Source organism: Onychostoma macrolepis, chromosome 13, assembly GCF_012432095.1.
Source record: "Onychostoma macrolepis isolate SWU-2019 chromosome 13, ASM1243209v1, whole genome shotgun sequence".
NCBI classification, from domain to species: domain Eukaryota; kingdom Metazoa; phylum Chordata; class Actinopteri; order Cypriniformes; family Cyprinidae; genus Onychostoma; species Onychostoma macrolepis.
The window spans coordinates 14793315-14814258 of NC_081167.1; the positions used below are offsets into that span (position 1 = coordinate 14793315).

Genomic DNA, 20944 nt, shown 5'->3' on the forward strand with positions numbered 1-20944 from the left:
TTCTATTAAGCTTTCATTTATATGTCAGTTTCAGTAGTTTAGTACTTTAGTACTCAAATGTTTGTTCAAGTTAAACTTTTTCATTGAATATTTTTATTTCAGCTTTGAAATAAAATGACCAAAATTGTTAATAGATTTAGTTTTAGTTAACAATACTACATGTAAGTCAGATGACATTTGAAAGCTGACTGCCAAAAACGTTGGATCTCTCTCTCTCTCTCTCTCTCTCTTCAGTATTTTTGCTTCTTTCCCTCATTCAAGAAGATCTGATATGTGTTCAAGGTGTCAGTAAAAAAAACAAAACAAATTTGGTTGAATGTGTAAATGCAGCAATAGATTATCCAAGACTGTTTCCTTCATATTTTCGTGTTTGTGTGTGGCAGGTGAAGGCCGCAGTGAATTGGATGAGTTACAGGAGGAAGTAGCTCGCCGGGCCAAGGAGCAAGAGTTACAGAAGCGAAAGGAAAAGGAGAAAGAGGCGGCCATGGGCTTCAATCCCAGACCCAGCAAGTTCATGGATCTGGATGAGCTCCAGAACCAAGGTGAGGCGTCAGCATGCCATGCAAGGGCAAAGGGAGTGGCTCTGTCTCCGGATGCATTTCCTTGGGTTTCTGCTGTGGCTTATCCTTTGGAGCTTGGGACTGCATGTGTATGTGTGTGTGAAGCACAGGTATGCTGGTTTCCATACTGAAAAGCGCTGTGCTATGATGTTTGTTACCTGCAGGGAAAGGGGAAGGCTTTGAGAGGTGTGTGTTGGAGGCAGAGTCTCTGTTAGACCAGTCTCTGAGGTTGGAACAGGCAGGAGAGGTGGCCGCCGCTCTGTCTGTGGTTAACGAAGCAATGTGTAAGTAATCCTGCCCTTAGCCTGCTCCTGCTATCACTGCTGCCACATGTTTGCGTGTCTGTACATCTCTGTGTTTAAGTGTGTTTGTCTCTGTTCCATATAAATACTCTCACTAATACACCAGATACACTTTTACTGTCTGCCTTCAGACAATAGTAGTGTCATGGTTTAAGTCTGCATATAGATGGGCCAACATGCCTCCTTATTCTGATATATTTTTGATTTTGGCTGTGAAGTCATAATGATACAGACTGATTTGCCTGTAACCATAGAAACCCATCAGCAGCCCTAAAGAAGTGCGACCTGGGCCTAGTGGTATGGTAACCTTAATGAATACTTTGTATAGTGTATGATGTACACTAATGGCTCATTTCCACCGAGCGGTACGGGTCAGTGCGTTTCCCCTGCCAACAGTACCCTTACTTGATAGGCGTGGTGTATGCCGTAAAGTAGCGATCGACAATAAAGCGTGACAATAAGCACAACTCTGCCTCTTTTTGTTAAATGTCAGTTTTAATGAACAATAATAGCCATTATAAAAGTATAAGTATAAGAGGCTTATATAAGAGGAAATAAAGACAAAAGCAAACAATTCAGTCAAACATATGCTACAGTCAGTGCTGTACTATGGTAAAGTTCAAAATAAATATGTAAAGTTAAACGTAACTTTGTGCTCAGCCAAAACAATATGACCAGGAACAAATAATAGATTCATGAGACCACGAATGCCTGTTAAATTTACCCAAAATGAATTGTATCTCATGTTTAATCACTACAGAGACATCGGAGCCAGCGGCAAATGTCAGAAGGACTAGCCGAGCATAAAGCTGCTCTATGTGGATACATGAGCACCGAGCGCCCGGTGATCGCCTGGAGCTCCGAAATCGGCATAGCAAATTTTCAAATAGGCACTATCTTTATAAATAAACCGCAGATTTAAGTTTTAAACAACTACATTCTCGCCTGAAAAACTCTTAAAACTACATTTCATGACACAATAACAGACAAGAATGCATATTGAGAAACGGCTATTGTCTGTGAAAATATAAAATTATAAAATACACTGTTTTATTTTTTTGTATTTGCGCGCACTGATGTAAATGCCGAACACTCATGGACAGCAGAGCGGAACGAGTGAAGGAGAAGCTTTATACCCTTGTATCACGCAAAAGTGACGATTCTAGTCAACCAATCAACGTTCTGCAGTGAGTTTAGCTCCACCCTTTTGGTACCCTTTGCTGTGCTAGGTACCCCAACGCAGGGCTCGACATTACCGCTTGTCCGCTTGTCCGGGACAAGTGAATGTTTTGGACGGGCAAGTGAAAGAGAAATTTACTTGCCCAATCGGACAAGTAACTTGAAAAAGTCAATACCAAAAACAATAATAACTGCTTTTATTTGTGATATAGCCTTTGTTATAGGGGTGTGCGATTACATATCGTTTGCGATAATTTCGTAATTGTTGTTTTAACGAGTATATTGCAAGAATCAAACAAAGAGTGCACGCATAATTACGTAAAGTCGTCTAGGTTAGACTAGCTCATGTGCATTCTTTCACTGCATGATTCAGTATTACAATTACAATGCATGAAGAATGATCAGAAAATTCAAGACATGGGGGAGGAAAATGTATGCATTTATATAATTTCATATAGTTAATATCACACGAAGATCGACCGCCGTTTTTTTTTTTTTGCTTCAAAAATCATGATTACAAATGTGATAACAGTTCAATAAACAAGAAGTTAACATTAAGAGACTTTCGTTTTAGACACCATATTGCCTGTTTTTGCTCTATTCACCAACAAAAATAACTCCAAACACAGCCACAGTGCTGTTTTGTGTCTCTGAGCAACATGACAGTGTTTTGTGCCTAAATGAATCAACAGTTTAAATGATTCGGTTCAGTCGCAATGACTCACTTATTAACAGTGACTTGATGCCACCTACTGGTGGTTTTAATTTCACATTTACAGTATTTAAAAAAAAAAATTAAAAATTAATTTCAAATATCAGTATTCAACGTTTTATGTATCAAAACATTATTTATTCATTTCTAACTTCAGGTTAAAGCATTCCATGTCCCTCAGAGCTGCATTAAACAGTGGGTAAATATATCCCACTTCAGATGCAGCTTCTGTTTCTTCTGCATTGCAAAGATGAATTTTGTTGATACTGATTTCATTTGTTTGGTAACAGCCCAAATGTCTTATTATACTGATTGACTGATTAAATTTAACTAATTAAAACTTTTTAAATTTAAGTTTGAAAATGATGAAAATTATTTATATATATATATATATATATATATATATATATATATATATATATATATATATATATATATATATGTGTATGTATGTATGTATGTATGTATGTATATTAGCATTTTATTTTTAAGTTTACTATAAAATAATTGTATTTGTATTTAATTCTAACTTTTTATTTTAAAATATAATAGTATTATCACACTTTATTATTTTGTTCATTATTTCATTTAAAAAGAAAAATCTAATTTATTGTAGTCTTTTGTATAACTACAATAAATAATTATATTTATAACTCAATTTAACTTAATTTTTTCTCTCCGGGCAAGTAACTTTTATACTCGGACAAGTAAATGACAAATTTACTTGTCCGAAGGTTAACCTCATGAGAATGCTTAATGTCAAGCCCTGCCAACGGAAGGGTACCAAAAAAGTTGTACAGTTCTCTATTTTGGTACATTCACAACTTCTGATAGTGGAAACAGAAATAACTGCGTACAGTACCTTACCGAACCGTACCGCTCAGTGGAAATGAGCCATAAGGTCTGCTGTATTTTAAATAGATTTGATGCTAGTCAAGTGTGACCATGCTGAGATCTACATCAGCCAATTACCATGTCCCTTGGCAAATAAACAAAAGTTGTTTACCTTTGTGTCAGTTCCAAATCCTATCTAAAACACTCACCATTTTATTCTGAAGTTATTAAAATGTAAGAAATTTTATCTTAATATATTTATTACATTTAAACATTAGTGGTCAAACGATATGTTTTCTTTTTTTTTAATACAGTGCCTTGCATGCAGCCCCTTAAGCCATGACTATAGCAAGTGTTTTAAAGTAACTGCAATTGACCAGAATCTAGGGGCCGGATTCACAAAACATTCTTAAGAAGGAAATTCTTAACTGCTGTTTTATTCTTAACTTCTAACTTAAGAATAAAGTTAAGAATATTTTGTGTACCAAAAAGTAATTTCTTAAAAATGTTGATCTTTTTTTAATTCTTGAAAATAAATAATTTTCTTAACCATCATAAATACTAGTAATATGTCAAAAAGGGACCTCATTTTAATTGTATAATTTTGACACAATTTTTAATTTGGCAGCTTTCAGCACATGCAAAGATTTTCTTGTGGACAATTCATCTGTGCATGTTTTTTTATTTAATTTAATTTAATTATTTATTAATTTTTTTTTACCTCGTAATGGTCAATCAAAACAACATGCATCTCTGTGGTGAAGGATGCAGGACTTATCCAGTCAGTTTGCCCAGTCAGTAAACCGTCCCCTGCAAGCCTGTTTAGTCTGCCTCCACGTATATTAAAAAAAAAAAAAATTTAGAGCTAAACTTTTTTTATTTTTTTGAAAATTGTACTTTCAAACTTTCTTACGAATTTCTTAAGAAACTTCTTAACTTCTTTCGTGAATCCAGCTATCCAGCTCCAACTATCAGTTTTTATGAATGTCAATAAAATGCTCTCTGTATCTTTCTGTCTGCGGTTGATGTAGAAGCCGTTTACTTACCAATGTCATTTTACGTCTGTCTGTCTTTTGTATGTCATACCCTGAGCTTTGTCACTTATGGGGTGACCACATGCACGGACACACACTCACACTCACACTCACACACTCACACTCACACTCACACTCACTCACTCACTCACTCACTCACTCACTCACTCACTCACTCACTCACTCACACCTTCCATGGCCTGGCCCCTGTGTGTTACCTACACCTCACTCCCCCCCTGCTTCAAGGTTTCCAGAGCCTCTGTAGGGTTGAGTAGATTGCAGCTCATATGACGAGGAAAGAATTCTCATTCTGTAATTATTTATAATTAATTATAATGAGATGAGGTGTTAGGCTCGTGTAATTTGCTTTTTTTTTAAGTTCAGTGGCTGAACTACAATTCATTTTGATTTAAATCAACTTCATTATAATTTAATCATTTTGTGCTTGAGAGAATTTAACATTTGTGTAAAGGATTTTACTAGGTTCCCCATCTCCCCTATTTGTGTGACCCTCCCCTCAACCCCTTCCTCATAATTCAGGACCCTCCAAAACCGTTAATTCAAAACCCTTTTAATTTCAGTTCTTTGTAATGTGTGTTTGCATGTCCCCCATGACTTGGCTCTTTATTTTCTGCATCTGTTTCATTTTTCTTTTGCCTTTTTTTTTTTTTGTTTTGTTTTGTTTGCGTTGTAGCTAAACTCAGGCATACCTTGCATGAGAGCAGCGCTAACGCTCAGGGCAGGATGCAAAAGTGCATGAGGAGAGCACGAGGTCTGCAGCAGCGCATGCAGCAGCAGGAACTGCAGCAGAAGCAACAGGAGGAAGAGAAGGAACAGAAACAGCCCCTCAGGTACCTGCTGCTGGCTGCAGTTGTGTATGTGTGTGTGTGTGCGCTCCAGGAGCCCTGCACACGGGAAGAGGAAACTTGCATTGTGCCTTAAAAATAATGATCAATACTTTTTTTAACTTGAAGAATTGAAAGTCAGGTTAGTGTAAGAGATCATATTGCAACGAGCTGCTCAGGTAATGTAACGTTGTTAGAGAGGCTGAAAAAATCTGTATACTGCATGACATCGTCAAGAACTTATTCAAGATGCTGACTCGGGTAGGTTCACATTATTTATTATCTGAAACTCATTGTTATTTTTCATGTTCTGCATTTAGTGAGCAGTCTGTCCCGGTCCAAATACTTCTGACAAATGTTAAAGAAGAGGATGAGAAGGCAGTTTCAGAAGACGCATTAAGACCACCATCACCTCTCCACATGCCTCAGTCTACAAATAAACCGATTTCTGAAGCTCCCGGCCCTCCTTTCTCCTCCTACCATACAGATACACTTTGCCAGCCGCAAGACAATGCAGGGGACAACTCCAGTCCTCTAGCTGTGACAGAGAATGGGCAACATTCACACACTTGGGGCCCCAGAGACCCTGTAACCACCACAAACTCTCTTTTACAAACTGCTAGTATGTGCGGTTCTGCCACTGTGCCTGTGATTGCAGTGAATGGCTGCGAGGCTCCTCTCAAGTCGTCAGTTCCTCACAATACGCCCTCTAGTCCATCTCATTTCAGTGCCCGTCAAACACCTTCCATCTCTGATCACTCCAACTCTGGGGAAGGACTGCAAAACCTGCCTCGTCCTCAGTCTCTCCACAGCCTAACCCACACACCCCACAGCCATGCTTCTGATGCCTGTCAAAAATCACTCCCGGCACCCTCGCGTAATTGGTCCTGTCGCAGTCTGGAACGTCCTGATGGCCGTCCTACGGTGATCGAGTCCTCCCCATACTGTCCAACAGACCTCCGCTCCCCCTCATCCCCCTGTCCTCCATCCGTGTCTTCACCAGCACGGGATCAGAGTCCAGCCGGCCCTATGCCTGTGGAGCGATGGGCCGAGAATGTCAATCGATACTACAACTCCCAGAATTGTGCACGGTCGGGACGTGGCTCACCCTGTGAGGAGCTGTCAGAGCTGGACTCACTTTATCAGGCCAGCTTGAAGGCTCCCAGCATGCCCCGAGCCCCACAGGGACCCAGCCCTCAGCTAGCCAACAGATCAGGTAATTTTGAACAAGATCTCACTGAGATCCCATATAACTCTCTATTGAAAAGATCTGCCACCTTCAAAAAAACAGTACATTTCTGTTATTTAAAAAATGTATTAAAAATAGTGCTGTCAAATGATTAATCGCATCCAAAATAAAAGTTTTTGTTTACATAATATATGTATGTGTGTGGTGTACATATACAGGTGCTGGTCATATAATTAGAATATCATCAGAAAGTTGATTTATTTCACTAATTCCATTCAAAAAGTGAAACTTGTATATTATATTCATTCATTACACACAGACTGATATATTTCAAATGTTTATTTCTTTTAATTTTGATGATTAGCGCTTAAAGCTCATGAAAGTCAAAAATCAGTATCTCAAAATATTAGAATATTACTTAAGACCAATACAAAGAAAGGATTTTTAGAAATCTTGGCCAACTGAAAAGTATGAAAATGAAAAGTATGAGCATGTACAGCACTCAATACTTAGTTGGGGCTCCTTTTGCCTGAATTACTGCAGCAATGCGGCGTGGCATGGAGTCGATCAGTCTGTGGCACTGCTCAGGTGTTATGAGAGCCCAGGTTGCTCTGATAGTGGCCTTCAGCTCTTCTGCATTGTTGGGTCTGGTGTCTCTCATCTTCCTCTTGACAATACCCCATAGATTCTCTCTGGGGTTCAGGTCAGGCGAGTTTGCTGGCCAATCAAGTACAGTAACACTATGGTCATTGAACCAGCTTTTGGTACCTTTGGCAGTGTGGCCAGGTGCCAAGTCCTGCTAGAAAATGATCTCCATAAAGCTTGTCAACAGAAGGAAGCATGAAGTGCTCTAAAATTTCCTGGTAGATGGCTGCGTTGACTGTGGACATCAGAAAACACAGTGGACCAACACCAGCAGATGACATGGCAGCCCAAATCATCACAGACTGTGGAAACTTCACACTGGACTTCAAGCAACATGGATTCTGTGCCTCTCCACTCTTCCTTCAGACTCTGGGACCTTGATTTCCAAATGAAATGTAAAATTTACTTTCATCTGAAAAGAGGACTTTGGACCACTGTTGTCTCTGGTTCAGAAGTGGCTTGGTAGCCCTTTTCCTGAAGACGTCTGAGCGTGGTGACTCTTGATGCACTGACTCCAGCTTCAGTTCTCTCCTTGTGAAGCTCTCCCAAGTGTTTGAATCGGCTTTGCTTGACTGTATTCTCAAGCTTGCGGTCATCCCTGTTGCTTGTGCACCTTTTCCTACCCAAATTCTTCCTTCCAGTCAACTTTGCATTTAATATGCTTTGATACAGCACTCTGTAAACAGCCACACCCTTCAGTAATGACCTTCTGTGACTTACCCTCTTTGTGGAGGGTGTCAATGTTCGTCTTCTGGATCATTGCCAAGTCAGCAGTCTTCCCCATTATTGTGGTTTCAAAGAACAAGAGATACCCAGAATTTATACTGTAGGGATGGTCATTTATTCAAACTCAAATGTAAATATTCTAATATTTTGAGATACTGATTTTTGACTTTCATGAGCTGTAAGCTCTAATCATCAAAATTAAAAGAAATAAACATTTGAAATATATCAGTCTGTGTGTAATGAATGAATATAATATACAAGTTTCACTTTCTGAATGGAATTAGTGAAATAAATCAACTTTTTGATGATATTCTAATTATATGACCAGCACCAGTATAGTATTAAGTATGTATAAATACACACACATGCATGTGTATATATTTCAGAAAACAGAAAAATGTTATGTTTATATATTAAATATATTTATTTATAATATAAATATAGACATGTAAATAGTTTCAAAATATATACTGTATGTGTGTGTGCGTTTATATATACATAATAAATATACACAGAACACACATTATGCAAACAGAAACTTTTATTTTGGATGCGATTTAATCGCGATTAATCATTTGACAGCTCTAATTAAAAATAATAAAGTTTTACCGTAACACAATCTATATAAAAATACACTTTTTATATATTTTACATGATTTGTTTTTATTTATTTATTTTTTTATATTTTTGTTTTATAAAATTGACACACACACACACACACACACACACACACACAGTGGGGAAAATAATTATTTGATCCCCTGCTGATTTTGTAAGTTTTCCCACTTAAAAAGAAAAAAAAAAGAAGGGTTTAGCATTTTTAAGGTAGGTTTATTTTAACTGATAGAGACAGAATATCAAACAAAAAATCCAGAAAAAAAGCAGTATACAAATGTTAAAAAAAGATTTACATTTTCGTAAATCAAATAAGTATTTGATCCCCAAGCAAAATATGACTTAGTACTTGGTGCAGAAACCCTTGTTGGCAAGCACAGAGGTCAGACATTTCTTGTAGCTGGTCACCAGGTTTGCACACATCTCAGGAGGGATTTTGATGCGCTCCTCTTTACAGATCCTCTCTACATCAAGGTTTCTTAGCTGACTCTTGGAAACTCAGTTTCAGCTCCCTCCACAGATTTTCTATAGGATTAAGGTCTGAAGACTGGGTAGGCCACTCCAATCATGGATTGGTCTTCCAGCATGACAGTGTTCTGGCTGAGGTTCTCGTCCAAGATTTTACAGTACATGGCCCCGTCCATTTGCCCCTCAATGTGGTAAAGTCGTCCTGTACCCTTCGCAGAAAAACAGCCCCAAAGCATAATATTTCCACCTCCGTGCTTGACTGTACGGATGGTGTTCTTGGGGTGATGGTCAGCATCTCTCTTCCTCCAAACACGACGAGTCGAGTTGATGCCAAAGAGCTCAATTGTGGTCTCATCTGACCTCAGCACATTCTCCCAAGCCTTCTCTGAATCATTTAGATGTTCATTGGCAAACTTCAGACGGGCCTGTACACGTGACTTCTTGAGCAGAGGGACTTTGCGGGTGCTGCAGGATTTCAATCCATTGCGGTGTAGTGTTACCTATGATTTGCTTGGTGATTGTGGTCAGTGGCGGTTTTAGGCATGGGCGAACGGGGCAGCCGCCCGGGGCGGCATTTTTTCATGACACGTGGGGGGCGGCACAAGCACTTGGAAAAAAAAATAAATCATCTGCGCCGCTAAGCGGTTTTCAATTATCTATCATATTAGCTATCATATAACTGTGCGGGGAATTGGCAAATTGGCGCCCCTGCTTGTTGAGAAGGTAACGAGCACAGAAGCTGTGTGAGAAGTGGAAAGGGGAGGGGGGTGCGGCCGCGGGGGACAGTTCACCTCTCCCAAATTAGTGGGACAAGTGGGCTAAAGTCAGTCACACCCAGGGGCGCGGGAAGTGGGGGTGCTTAGGGAACTGCAGCACCCCCTGTTTTTTTTATGTGGGCAACGGTGTAATTGTTGGGAATATAAAAAAAAATAATAATAAAAAATCGGAGCGTCTATTTAAGTGCAAATAGTTATGTTGCTGGCAGAGGCTATTTACATTAACTCCACCCACAAATGTATGATTGGGATAGTCAAATATGCAAAAGACCGTTGCTAGGTGTCAGATTCAGTGGTGCAGATAGTAAAGTTTGCGTTACACTTTTTCTCCCTTTTTACATTTCAAATCACATCAGAAAAGCATTTATTTTTTAATAAAAATGAAGGAAATAATCAAAAAGTTGAACATAAAGTATCGGGTAGGGTTAGGATAGGTGTAGAGAGGGCTTTTGTCCCAATAAGGTGGCATCCATTTAATAATTAGAAATAAAATTACAAAATTACACTTAAGTTATTGCATACTATTTTATAATGTATTACAATGCAGAAGTGCAGATAATTACCACCATTTTTGCAATAAGTAATGTTTTTCGCCATGTTTTTATTTTATTTTAACATAGAATAAATAGAATCTAAAGCTATTTGCACTGTGTAAATAACACATCACTAAAGAATACTGCTATTTTCACTTTGTGGCGCTCAGAGGGGGTCTTGCCCGGGGAGTAATTCAATGTAGAACCGCCACTGATTGTGGTCCCAACTGCCTTGAGATCATTAACAAGCTCCTCCCGTGTAGTTCTGGGCTGATCCCTCACCTTTCTTATGATCATCCTTACCTCATGAGGCAAGATCTTGCACGGAGCTCCAGACCAAGGCCGATTTATAGTTGTTTTGTATTTCTTCCATTTCCGAATAATCACACCAACAGCTGTCTCCTCCTCACTAGGCTTCTTGCTGATGGTCTTGTAGCCCATTCCAGCCTTGTGCAGATCTACAATCTTGTCCCTGATGTCCTTTGACAGCTCTTTGGTCTTGCCTATGGTAGTGGAGAGGTTGGAATGGAAGATACAGATTCTATGGACAGGATTCTTTTATACAAACAACGAGCTGAAATTAGGAGTATCTTCCTAAAGTGAGGGGACTAATCTGTGTTCCACATGTGCACATAACCAATCTGTGGGAGCTAAAATTCCTGCTGGTTGGTAGGGCATCAAATACTCATTTGACTTACTAAAATGTAAATCTTTTTTAAACATTTGTATGCTGCTTTTTCTGGATTTTTTGTAAGTTTGGCAAATTCAGCAGGGGATCAAATAATAATTTTCCCCACTGTGTGTGTGTGTGTGTGTGTGTATGTATATACAGGGCTGGTGAGTAACGAAATGCATGTTACGGCATTACGTATTTAAAATACAAAATATGTACGACACAACAAAGTCATTCGCGTAATGCATTTCTCTCGTGGAAATACAAGGACTATTTTATAAATCTGAAAAAGGACGTACATCTCAGTGCAATGCCTACCTGCTACAAAACTTCTATCAGCATCGAAGGATACAACGTCTAATCTGAAAAAGCATCTTGAGGGAAGTTGTTCTTGATCTTTGAAAATTTTTATCCAGTAACTCGTTTTTCTATTTCCTTTTTTTTTTTTCAAATTAAATTTATATTGATTGGTAGATTTAAATGACATTACACTTTTTTTTTTTTTTTGTTCGTAGAACAAAAATGCAGAGAAAACTCAAATCTTATGACTGGAAGATGTCACTTTTATTTAGAGTTGGACATAAAAACAAGACATCAAGTTAAGCTATGTAACACAAAGGAACATTAAGTAATTCAAAGTATTCTAAAGTATTTAGATTAAATAACTTAACCGGAGTAATCTAACGAAATACATTACTGATTACTTTTTAAAGCATGTATTTTGTAATCTGTAGTGAAATACATTTTAAAAGTAACTTTCCCAGCCCTGTGTGTATGTGTGTGTGTATATATATATATATATATATATGTGTGTGTGTATATTAGGGATGTGCGGGTCTAGTCGACTAGTTGACTAAACGGTTCAGCTCCTGCTAGTCGACACTGAAATCAATAGTCGATTACACGAGAGAGAAAAAATTACCATAATTTTAATGTTACATTTAAAACATTTTAACAACAAGCTAAAATAAAACTTTTGAAAACTAATAAATATCAAAATAGTTTTAAAAGCGTATCTGGGCAGAAACTACATTTTTACCTCAGACCTCGCATGCGTTTTCTTCATGTCAGTTGCGGCGAGCTCGAAATGACCAGCGAAGAACCAGCAAGGTGTGGGATTATTTTGAATTAGAAGGAAACGGAAAAGTTTGTGTAAACTGTGTAATGTCAGATTGGCTTACAATAACTCTACTGGAGCGATGCGTAATCATATTCAATACAGGCACGTATGCGTTAGCTTGGAGGCAGCCAAAGCCAGCAAATGTCAATCATGTCATACACTACAACCCGCCGCTGCGGTCCGCGATCCCATCCGCGCCGTCTATTCCTCTAAGACCCACTTCGGTGGTGGTGCGGGATTTCCAGGCTCTTTTCAAAACTGTCTGCTTGCTTAGTTATCTCTCTGCGTGCCTGTAACTTCAGTTCCTGCTGAGCGCGGTTTTTTTTTTTCAAGAGCAGAATCTCCTCTAGTCCCGTCTTTCGCCAGACCACGTTAACATGTTAAATTCACTGAACAAATGCGCATGGCCTGAGTAAGTAAAACGAGCATCGTTTTGTTTTTAGACATTTTTTAAAAGCCGTTTTAATGCTATTCGTTGATAAACTTTCCTATTGTTTTTGACTTGTGTTTTAATATGTTGGCTAACGTTATATGAAAAGGAAGAATTCTGTCAGTCTATTTTCCATTTCTGCATTGCTCCAGCTGATCTGAATAAATAAGCTATGCACTGGTTTATGTTGAGTGTATGCTCCTTCCTTATTTTCTATTTAACGACCGCCTAAAATTAAATGATGATAACGTGAGGCAAGCATACGGCATCGTGACCTATTTTTAGCAGATTTCATTGAGGGATTTGACAGTGTGATGCAAAGATTAAGTATTTCAAGTGTTGGTTGTTATACACGCACAGTTTTTTTTTTCTCTCTCTCTTTTGCCATTTTTTGGGTGTTTCTAGCTTTTAAACTAGTCGACTAGTCAGATACAAAACTTCCGTTTAAACGACTGTCAAATTAGTCGTAGCGCACATCCCTAGTATGTATGTGTGTGTGTGTATATATATATATATATATATATATATATATATATATATATATATATATATATATATATATATATATATATATATATATATATATATATATATATATATATATATATATATATATATATATATATATATATATATATATATATATATATATATATATATATATATATATATATATATATATATATATATATACACATACACATACATACACATACACATACACATACACATACACATACACATACACATACACATACACATACACACACACACACACACACACACACACACGGGGCAAATTCCAAATGGAAGTGATCATCCCTATCTCCTTGGAGTGGGGACTTTGGAGTGAACAGGGCACGTGCGAACCATTATTTAGTCGCTTGAAATGCACTTGGCAAAGGGAGCGATCTAATTTCCTCATAATCTTCAGATGGGATGTTCCCGTGACAACGCAGCATGGCACGCAGCACAGTAGATTCGCTGACCAACACCGGCATAAAAAAATATACATTTTATATTTTAAAGTATACATATTAGTTTTTATATATTATATAGCAAAAAACTTGAAAAACGTTTTAAAATATAAAATGTATGTTCATTTGCAACAGTTAGGCTAACAACAATAAAAAGACATATGACATTAAAACAGCGACATCTACTGACGCACACTGAAAACGCGCAGCGCTATCAGACTTGATGAAGGGATTAACCCATATTGTGCTTTTTGGTTTTAGTTCATTTGAAAGATACTGTGCCAAAGCATAATGGCCCAAAACACAACTTTAAAGACCTTTTATGCTAGTATAAGAAGTTTAAATATAAATTGCCCAAAGGACCTATCGTTTCATATCATCATGTGACCACGATAATATCGAGACAGTTTTGCTATCGTGATATCACGATATTGATACTATTGTTACATCCCTAACATGCATACATTTTATTTATATATATATTTATTTATTTTCTGGAACCAGGTTGTATAAATTTAGTGTTCTTCTAGGTCCCGCTGCTTCTCGTAAGCACAACGCTGGATACTCTGCCACACTTGGTCGTTCTAAAACCCCCACAGCAGAGATCGAGAGGAGTGCCTACAGGACGCCAGCATATAGCACTAAATCGCTTCAGAGGGTGCGTTGGCATACCTGCATTATTTCAGTATTTATAGAATTATGTATGTAAAGATGTGTGTATAGTTGTCATAACACAAAGTGAAGATCTTTCTTAGTATTTGATAAGGATGTGAAATGCTAATGCAGTGTGTCATTATGTGTGTGTGCAGCCTGTGTCTGCTGCGGCCTATGATGCACCACTGGGTGAGGATGAATCATACAGTGCCGAGAACCTGCGACGAATTGCTCGGAGTCTGAGTGGGACTGTCATTGGAGGACGGACTGATGTACCCCCATCTCGCAGCTTTGTGGGTGTCTTACAATTTAAAGTCACTTGGTCAAACACTCAAACCTCATATTATGCACTCAGAATAAGTTAGCACCATTTAATTTGCTGCAAAATCAGCTTTCAAGTACTTTTCTCAGTGTGTATGAAATGTTACATCATGGTTTTAGGCAGTGTGGACTTAAATGTTTGTGAACTCACTTTGAAAGAGGAATACTGCCACCTGGTGTGGCTGTGGAGAAGACAAAGAAACTTAAGTACATAGTGGTTTTCAGGCAGCGTGTCACTTCAGCTGCAAAACTACTTTTTTAGTTATAATAAGAATTTAGTTATTTATTTTTTAAATCAGCCAATCATCTTACAGATCTCTTGGAATCCTTCATGGACACCAGTAGTTGGCAGACTGCAATTTGAGAACCACTGAAGTAGAGCTTAAGTTGTCTTCGTTGTTTTCATTTTTATATTTTCTTTCATTTATATTTCCATTGTCCATTTGATCTTTAATTACCAATTTTTTATTTACTTATTTTTTTTGTGTGCGTGTTTCATTTCTGTCCTTGTCATGGTGCTGCTGGGAACTCGTATTATTTTCATGTATCCTCCTCTCTCATCCTTTCATTCCTTTTTTATTATTTCTTTCATAAAGGACCCCCATGTCTCCAGGATGTCCAAGCATGTGAACGTGCAACTCCCCACACGTCGCTCCAGCACCTCCCTGCATGTTTTACCCCCTCCTTCCCACAATCCTCCTATGTTCCCTCACGAACCGCAGCCTCAATACCTTCACCCAAGCCACCGCCACCACCCCGCCCCTCCATCACACCTGCACCAGCAGACACTGAGGCCCTCTCATGGACAAAAAGGTAACCATCTCACCCCACCCGCACTTTCAGCCGTCATGCTGCGGACACAGATGTTTTTTTCTCTGTCTGCAAGAGGCTGCCATCTGTGTTGTTGTCTGTGATCTCGTGTTTTAACACTTTTGTTGTTAAGCTAGTCAAAGGACCTAAAACGCTATTGAGGTTGAGCTTGATGATTCATCTGGCAAGATGTGTTCAGTTTGTCTATTTAACATTTTTTTCTCATAAAATACAATATAAAAATGTGATTTAAAATGTTTTTTTTTTCTTTTCTTTTTTTTAAGCTCCAAGTTTTCTGTGCTTGTTTGTTTTGCACAGTTCAACCAAAAAATAAAAAATAAATAAAATTAAATTATTATTTTGATTTGTTCAATATTTTTTATAATAATAATAATCACTACAATATCTATTTTAAAACAAGCAAAACATATTTATATAATTAAATCATAGTCTTTGTGATTTGTTAATTGCTCTAAGCCATATCAAGATTTTGTTTTATTATAATTAATCATGCAGCCCTACACAGGATGCATCACTGCTATAAACAACAATTCTATATTTTTTTTTTTGCTCCTCTCTGCAGGAGATTTCCAAAAGGCCAACAAGTTTTTGGCTGTGCTTGACAGGGGTGAAACTTTCTCCCGAGAAAACTACCACAACGTCGCAATGAGCTACGGCACCCTTCCAAGGGCCCCCCGTAGGTCAGTTTCATCTGGGCCCCCTGTGTACCAAGCAAGGCCGGGACCCCCAGTGGGCCCAGGCCCCCAGAACTACCCAGACGCTGCCTACGCCACACTATCCCACCCTCATCGCACTACAGCATCAAATAGGACGTTGGATGGCTTTTACAGACAACCCCACCAACAATCTGCTTCAACCACCCCAATCCCGCATCACTCCAGCCATCATCACCCTCACCTAGAGCCTCCAACCCAACCCCTCCGCCTCGATGTGCCCCCCGAGAGGGACTGGAGGGGAGCTAGGGACACTCATGTCTTCCCCAGGACAGAACCACGTGGTGGGACATCCCGTGGCCCTCCTGTTTATATCTGCGGGTTGTGCAAGCAGAACCCAGCTGAGCCCACTAGAAGCTACTGCCAGTCCTGCAGAGCCCATATGAACCACTACAGGATGACCAGCTGAGTCATGCAGGAAACGCATCCTTCAATGCATTCATTCTCTGACTTGGAAGTAAATGTGAGAGCCCATGCCAATTCTGTGAAGCTCTTCATGCAGCAAAAAGCAGGAAGGTCTTGTTAGCTGCTTTGGCTAAAGTAAAAGACAATGATGTTTGGCTCATATGTGAATGTGGAGTGGTCATTTTCTAAAATCATATTTTAAACGCAGCTGCTGCATTTAAACGCTAAAAGAAGGATGTCCACTCCCTGCGCTTTTAATTGTTTCCACTGCTAATTCAGTTCCACAGAGTTAAGTTCACTTTAATTGGCCACCATCTCAGCACAATGCTGTGAAGAACAGAGCACTTTGCTGCGTGGGCCGCATCTTAACCGATGCAAAAACACAACGCCAAGACTGACAAACTTTGCCTGCTGATATACAGTGTCTGCTCCGTATATGCACAAATACGCTTTAGTTTGCAATTAGCATTCCAAACTAACCTTACTTAGTTCTGTGATTGTAATTTAACTATGTTAACTCAAGTTTAGTGCACTTCAGAAGTGTTAAGTTAGAAGTGTTCCTCTGTTGTAACTTCTCCCATTTTTATGGGAAAATGATGTTTATGTGTAACTACTTCATTTAGAGGGCTGTAACGTCAGTGTGTGCAAGTAATCCGAGGTACATCAGGTACCAACAGTCAACTTTCAACAACCTCATTGGCATTTGTGTCGATATTTTTGTGTACAGTATTGTTCTGCCTGATAGTAGCACCGACACCTGTTGTGATCTTTTTATTTTAAATATTTTGTAGTAGCAGCAGTTTAACTTTTTGGTTTCTACAGTATATCTTACATTAACTGTTTTAAGACTTTAAGAGATCGAAAACAGAAGGACAGAACATTCTGCAGTGCCTTGGTTTGTGAAAGGCAACGTAACTGGGTGCCAGTGTCCATTTTATAAATTTTCAGTCATATAATAATGCTTATTATATTAGTGCTAAATTCAAGACTTGCCATTTACAATTGGGATCATTTCAGTTTTTCCCCTACTGGAGAATGAATGCTTTTTATATTTGTTTTATTTAATTTCTTGAACACTCTTGAGGAGGAACTTGTGGCTTATGATGGTTAATTAGTTTAAGTCTTAAACATTGAAAGTTTTGAGAGTGTCTGTCAGCTATTAGCTGAGTTTGATGGTGCAATGTGCCATTTCATAGAAATGAAAGTGTTACCTGCTCATCCTAGTGAACACAAGAGTAGTTTATATTGAAACAGGGCCAAACCTTTTTTTCATACATTTTAGAGCATGTCAAATACCTCAACCAATCACATGCTCTCTTATTTTTATTTCACCAGAACAGTTTTGCATGTATTATGTTTTCGTAAATCAGGACCTAACGGTGAATCGGAGTGCCTCTGCGATGAATTCCCACTGGGCGAATTATCTCAAGCTTTTTTTTTTGTTTGGCCAATATGCAGTGTAACACTGCCCTGGCGTAATTATTGACAGAACAGGGATCTGTGACTGATTTACCCTTCCTTCCTTTTCTTTTTTTTCTGAGTTAAAATACAAACAGATATGGCAAAAAAGCAAGGCTGTGTATATATAAGTGTGTACAGATATTCAGTCTTTGACCTTAAGTACAGACGGATTCGGATTTGTTGTAAATGCTGTGCTAGAAATCAAACTTGTATTTTTGCAATAAAGTTATATTGAGCTCCAGTCAGGAGCAGAACGCTGTACCTTTTCTCTCCCTCTCTCTCTCTCTATAGTTAGTTGTGGTTTGTATGGTATCTTAATGATAATTCATTTTCAACTAAATTTTAACTGTAAATTAAATTTTTTTTTTTTTTTTTTTTTTTTGTCGCTAAAATGATTTTTAAGGTAGTCATGAACAAGTGGAAAATCTTTTTCTAAGAAACCAAGCATGGTTTTGCTTAAATTAGCCCAAATCTCTGGCATGATGATGTCAAACAGGGCAGGCATTTATGATAGCATCAGAGTAACAAGACTCTTGGTATGATAGGGAAAACTGATGCCACTATTAATATGCTAATTTAGACCTGAGAGGCCCTCCGGTGAGCATCTTGCACTGCTGTGCTTATTGCATTTTTATTGTCCGATATTTTTCCTGCTGTCCAGTAATAACAGGAATGTTTGTTAACCTTAACCTTCTCTAAAGATTTCACTTGTGCTTCGAACATGAACAATCACATTGAGATGACAATGTGTTTTTTGCATAACTTTATAACACTAATGAGGTTGTTTCAGTTTCTTAGCAACAAGAAAGAACAAGAAAAAATAAGTTGGTATGTTGATGGAATGATTGCCTTTGTGTTTAAGTTAAATTAATCATAAATGTATGTTTGTATGGAAGGAAGATGCATAAAAATGTAAAAAGCAAAAGAAAGACTCGAGTCAAAGTAATTGGGCTCCTGAATAAAATGAAGCTGAAAAAGTGATGCATGCAAGAAGGTGATTCAAGATTAGTGTGTTGAGGTAAATAAAAATGAATAATTAAAAGTAGGCCAGTCAATGACCTGCACATAAGGACACAGCTCTCATTACTGTCTTGTTGCTCTAGGATTGTACTAGTTATGTGTTAACCAATGTCACAGCAATGACAAAACAGTCTGCAAGTCAATTGCAAAGTAACATTCAAGAGGCCAGAGTGGCAACTGACAATTCAGTTTGCTGCCAATTGATTTGTGCTGTCTGGAAGGAAAGGAGCAAAAGGTCTTTAGTTTCTTTCTTGCAGATTCACAAAGAACATCATGGGCCAAAGCAGCATCTGCAGATGAAGGCCAGGCTGTGCTTGTGAGAAACATTGGCTCTTCGTTGAAAAGGCATTTAATTCTCACAGCAGAGCACTGGATGTAGGCTGTTTCACTTCAAGATGCAACACGAGGTACTGTTTAAGTCACGTCCACACACCAAGAACGATAACTATATTAACGTCCACACCAACGCGAGATAAAAGTTATGTTTATTTTAAATAATCAATAATTTGGTCTGCCACTTTAAAAAGATTCTGTTTGGCTCTCAATATACAGATGGAGAAAAGAAAAGAAAAAAAAAACGTTCGTAATTAACATCATTGTGATATGTGGCTATCATTGTAAGATTTCGATTTTTAAAACTTTATCTTTGTCATTGTCGTTATGATAATCATCCTTGGTTTGAACAGGCCTTGTCCTGTAAAATGCTATTTTCAAACCAGTCCACTGCTGCATTTTCGTTTTCATCACAGTTTATGATTCATAAGTTAATGTAGCTACCATTATAAAATGGATCAAACTTTCCAATCTACCTGCTGTGGGTACATTATTTGTGCTCTTTATATACTCTCTCTATAAGATACCTTGGTAAGAAAGTAATATTCAGGGCATTCTCTTAAAGCCTCGAGCTGATTTTCGTTTTGTAAGATACTGTCAGTCAAATAGATGTACGGTAATTCACACTGTTCCAAACAAACACCAGCTGTGCTTCCTACGCTTATTTATAATATTGTTCTGAATGTTAAGCTGCAGATATGAAGACGCATTGATGTGGAGCCATCGATCCACCAACCTGCCAACCGTGGGTCAATATCTCTCAGCAACGATGTTTTGTCCATTCGTCTGAAAATGTAGATGTAAGTGGGTCATTCTTAGGGCGTATCTCTCGCTGGGGGATCACCTGACACTGGTCTGATGTGAGTCCTGCATTTCAGCCCGACTGGGCCGATTTTCACGTTATAGTTCAGACGCGGACCGGGACTCGGGCCTGTTTTAGGCTTCTCCTTATTTTTATATTTTTTTTACCGTGCCGCGACTGTGAAGAGCGGCTCGACGGTGTTTAGAGTCCCGCAGCAGCAGAGAGCGCGCGCCGTCAGCGCAAATACACGCAGTAGGCATCTTGTCGCCCCAGCAAAAATAATTACCATGAATGTGTCGGGGGGGAAATAATGAGATATTTGAATTATTTACTAATAAACTGGTGTCTTCTGTGTCAGTGTTGCAAAGATGAAGATGATGATCCTGACTGCCATCTCCTCATTAGACAGGCCTTTAGAGAAAAGTGCATCTTCACGGATTATAATGAAAGAGTTTTTGTAGTAATTAAAAGCTTTCTATAGATGTATTTATCATGTCTGTGAGGCACGTATTTGCTGACTTTCGGTTCATTTTTGTGAAGCGCTCCTGTTCGAGACGAGACGGCGCATCATTGTTTTTATATATTTTATAAAAAGTTTTGTTGATATTGTGAGTGCACACAAATAAAAGTAGACCCTTTACAATTCCGAATGATGTATTACTCTTACCTTTATGAGCAAAAATTACGGCGTAAGTTGTTTCCATTGAAAAAAAATGCAATTGATTGCGCTGGCGCCTCCACGTCCTGCGCTTAGCTTCCGTTCTCCGCACAAACTATTGGATGAAG

At 38.4% G+C, this 20944-nt stretch overlaps 1 protein-coding gene across 6 annotated transcripts in view; it reads left to right on the forward strand.

Moving 5' to 3' along the window:
- The window catches only part of usp54a (ubiquitin specific peptidase 54a), a 59548-nt gene extending 41286 nt beyond the window's left edge, over positions 1-18262 (forward strand). For 3 of the 6 annotated variants that reach the window (XM_058795875.1, XM_058795873.1, XM_058795874.1), the window contains 8 exons: positions 384-542; positions 725-844; positions 5316-5472; positions 5787-6682; positions 14149-14276; positions 14428-14565; positions 15190-15406; positions 15987-18262. In XM_058795875.1, coding sequence (XP_058651858.1) covers positions 384-542; positions 725-844; positions 5316-5472; positions 5787-6682; positions 14149-14276; positions 14428-14565; positions 15190-15406; positions 15987-16546 — 2375 coding nt within the window. In that variant the 3' untranslated portion in view covers positions 16547-18262. Of the gene's footprint in view, positions 1-383; positions 543-724; positions 845-5315; positions 5473-5786; positions 6683-14148; positions 14277-14427; positions 14566-14907; positions 15407-15986 lie in introns of those variants that run through there. The other 3 variants (XM_058795878.1, XM_058795877.1, XM_058795879.1) reach the window with 3 other exon arrangements.
- The last annotated feature ends 2682 nt before the right edge of the window (positions 18263-20944 follow it).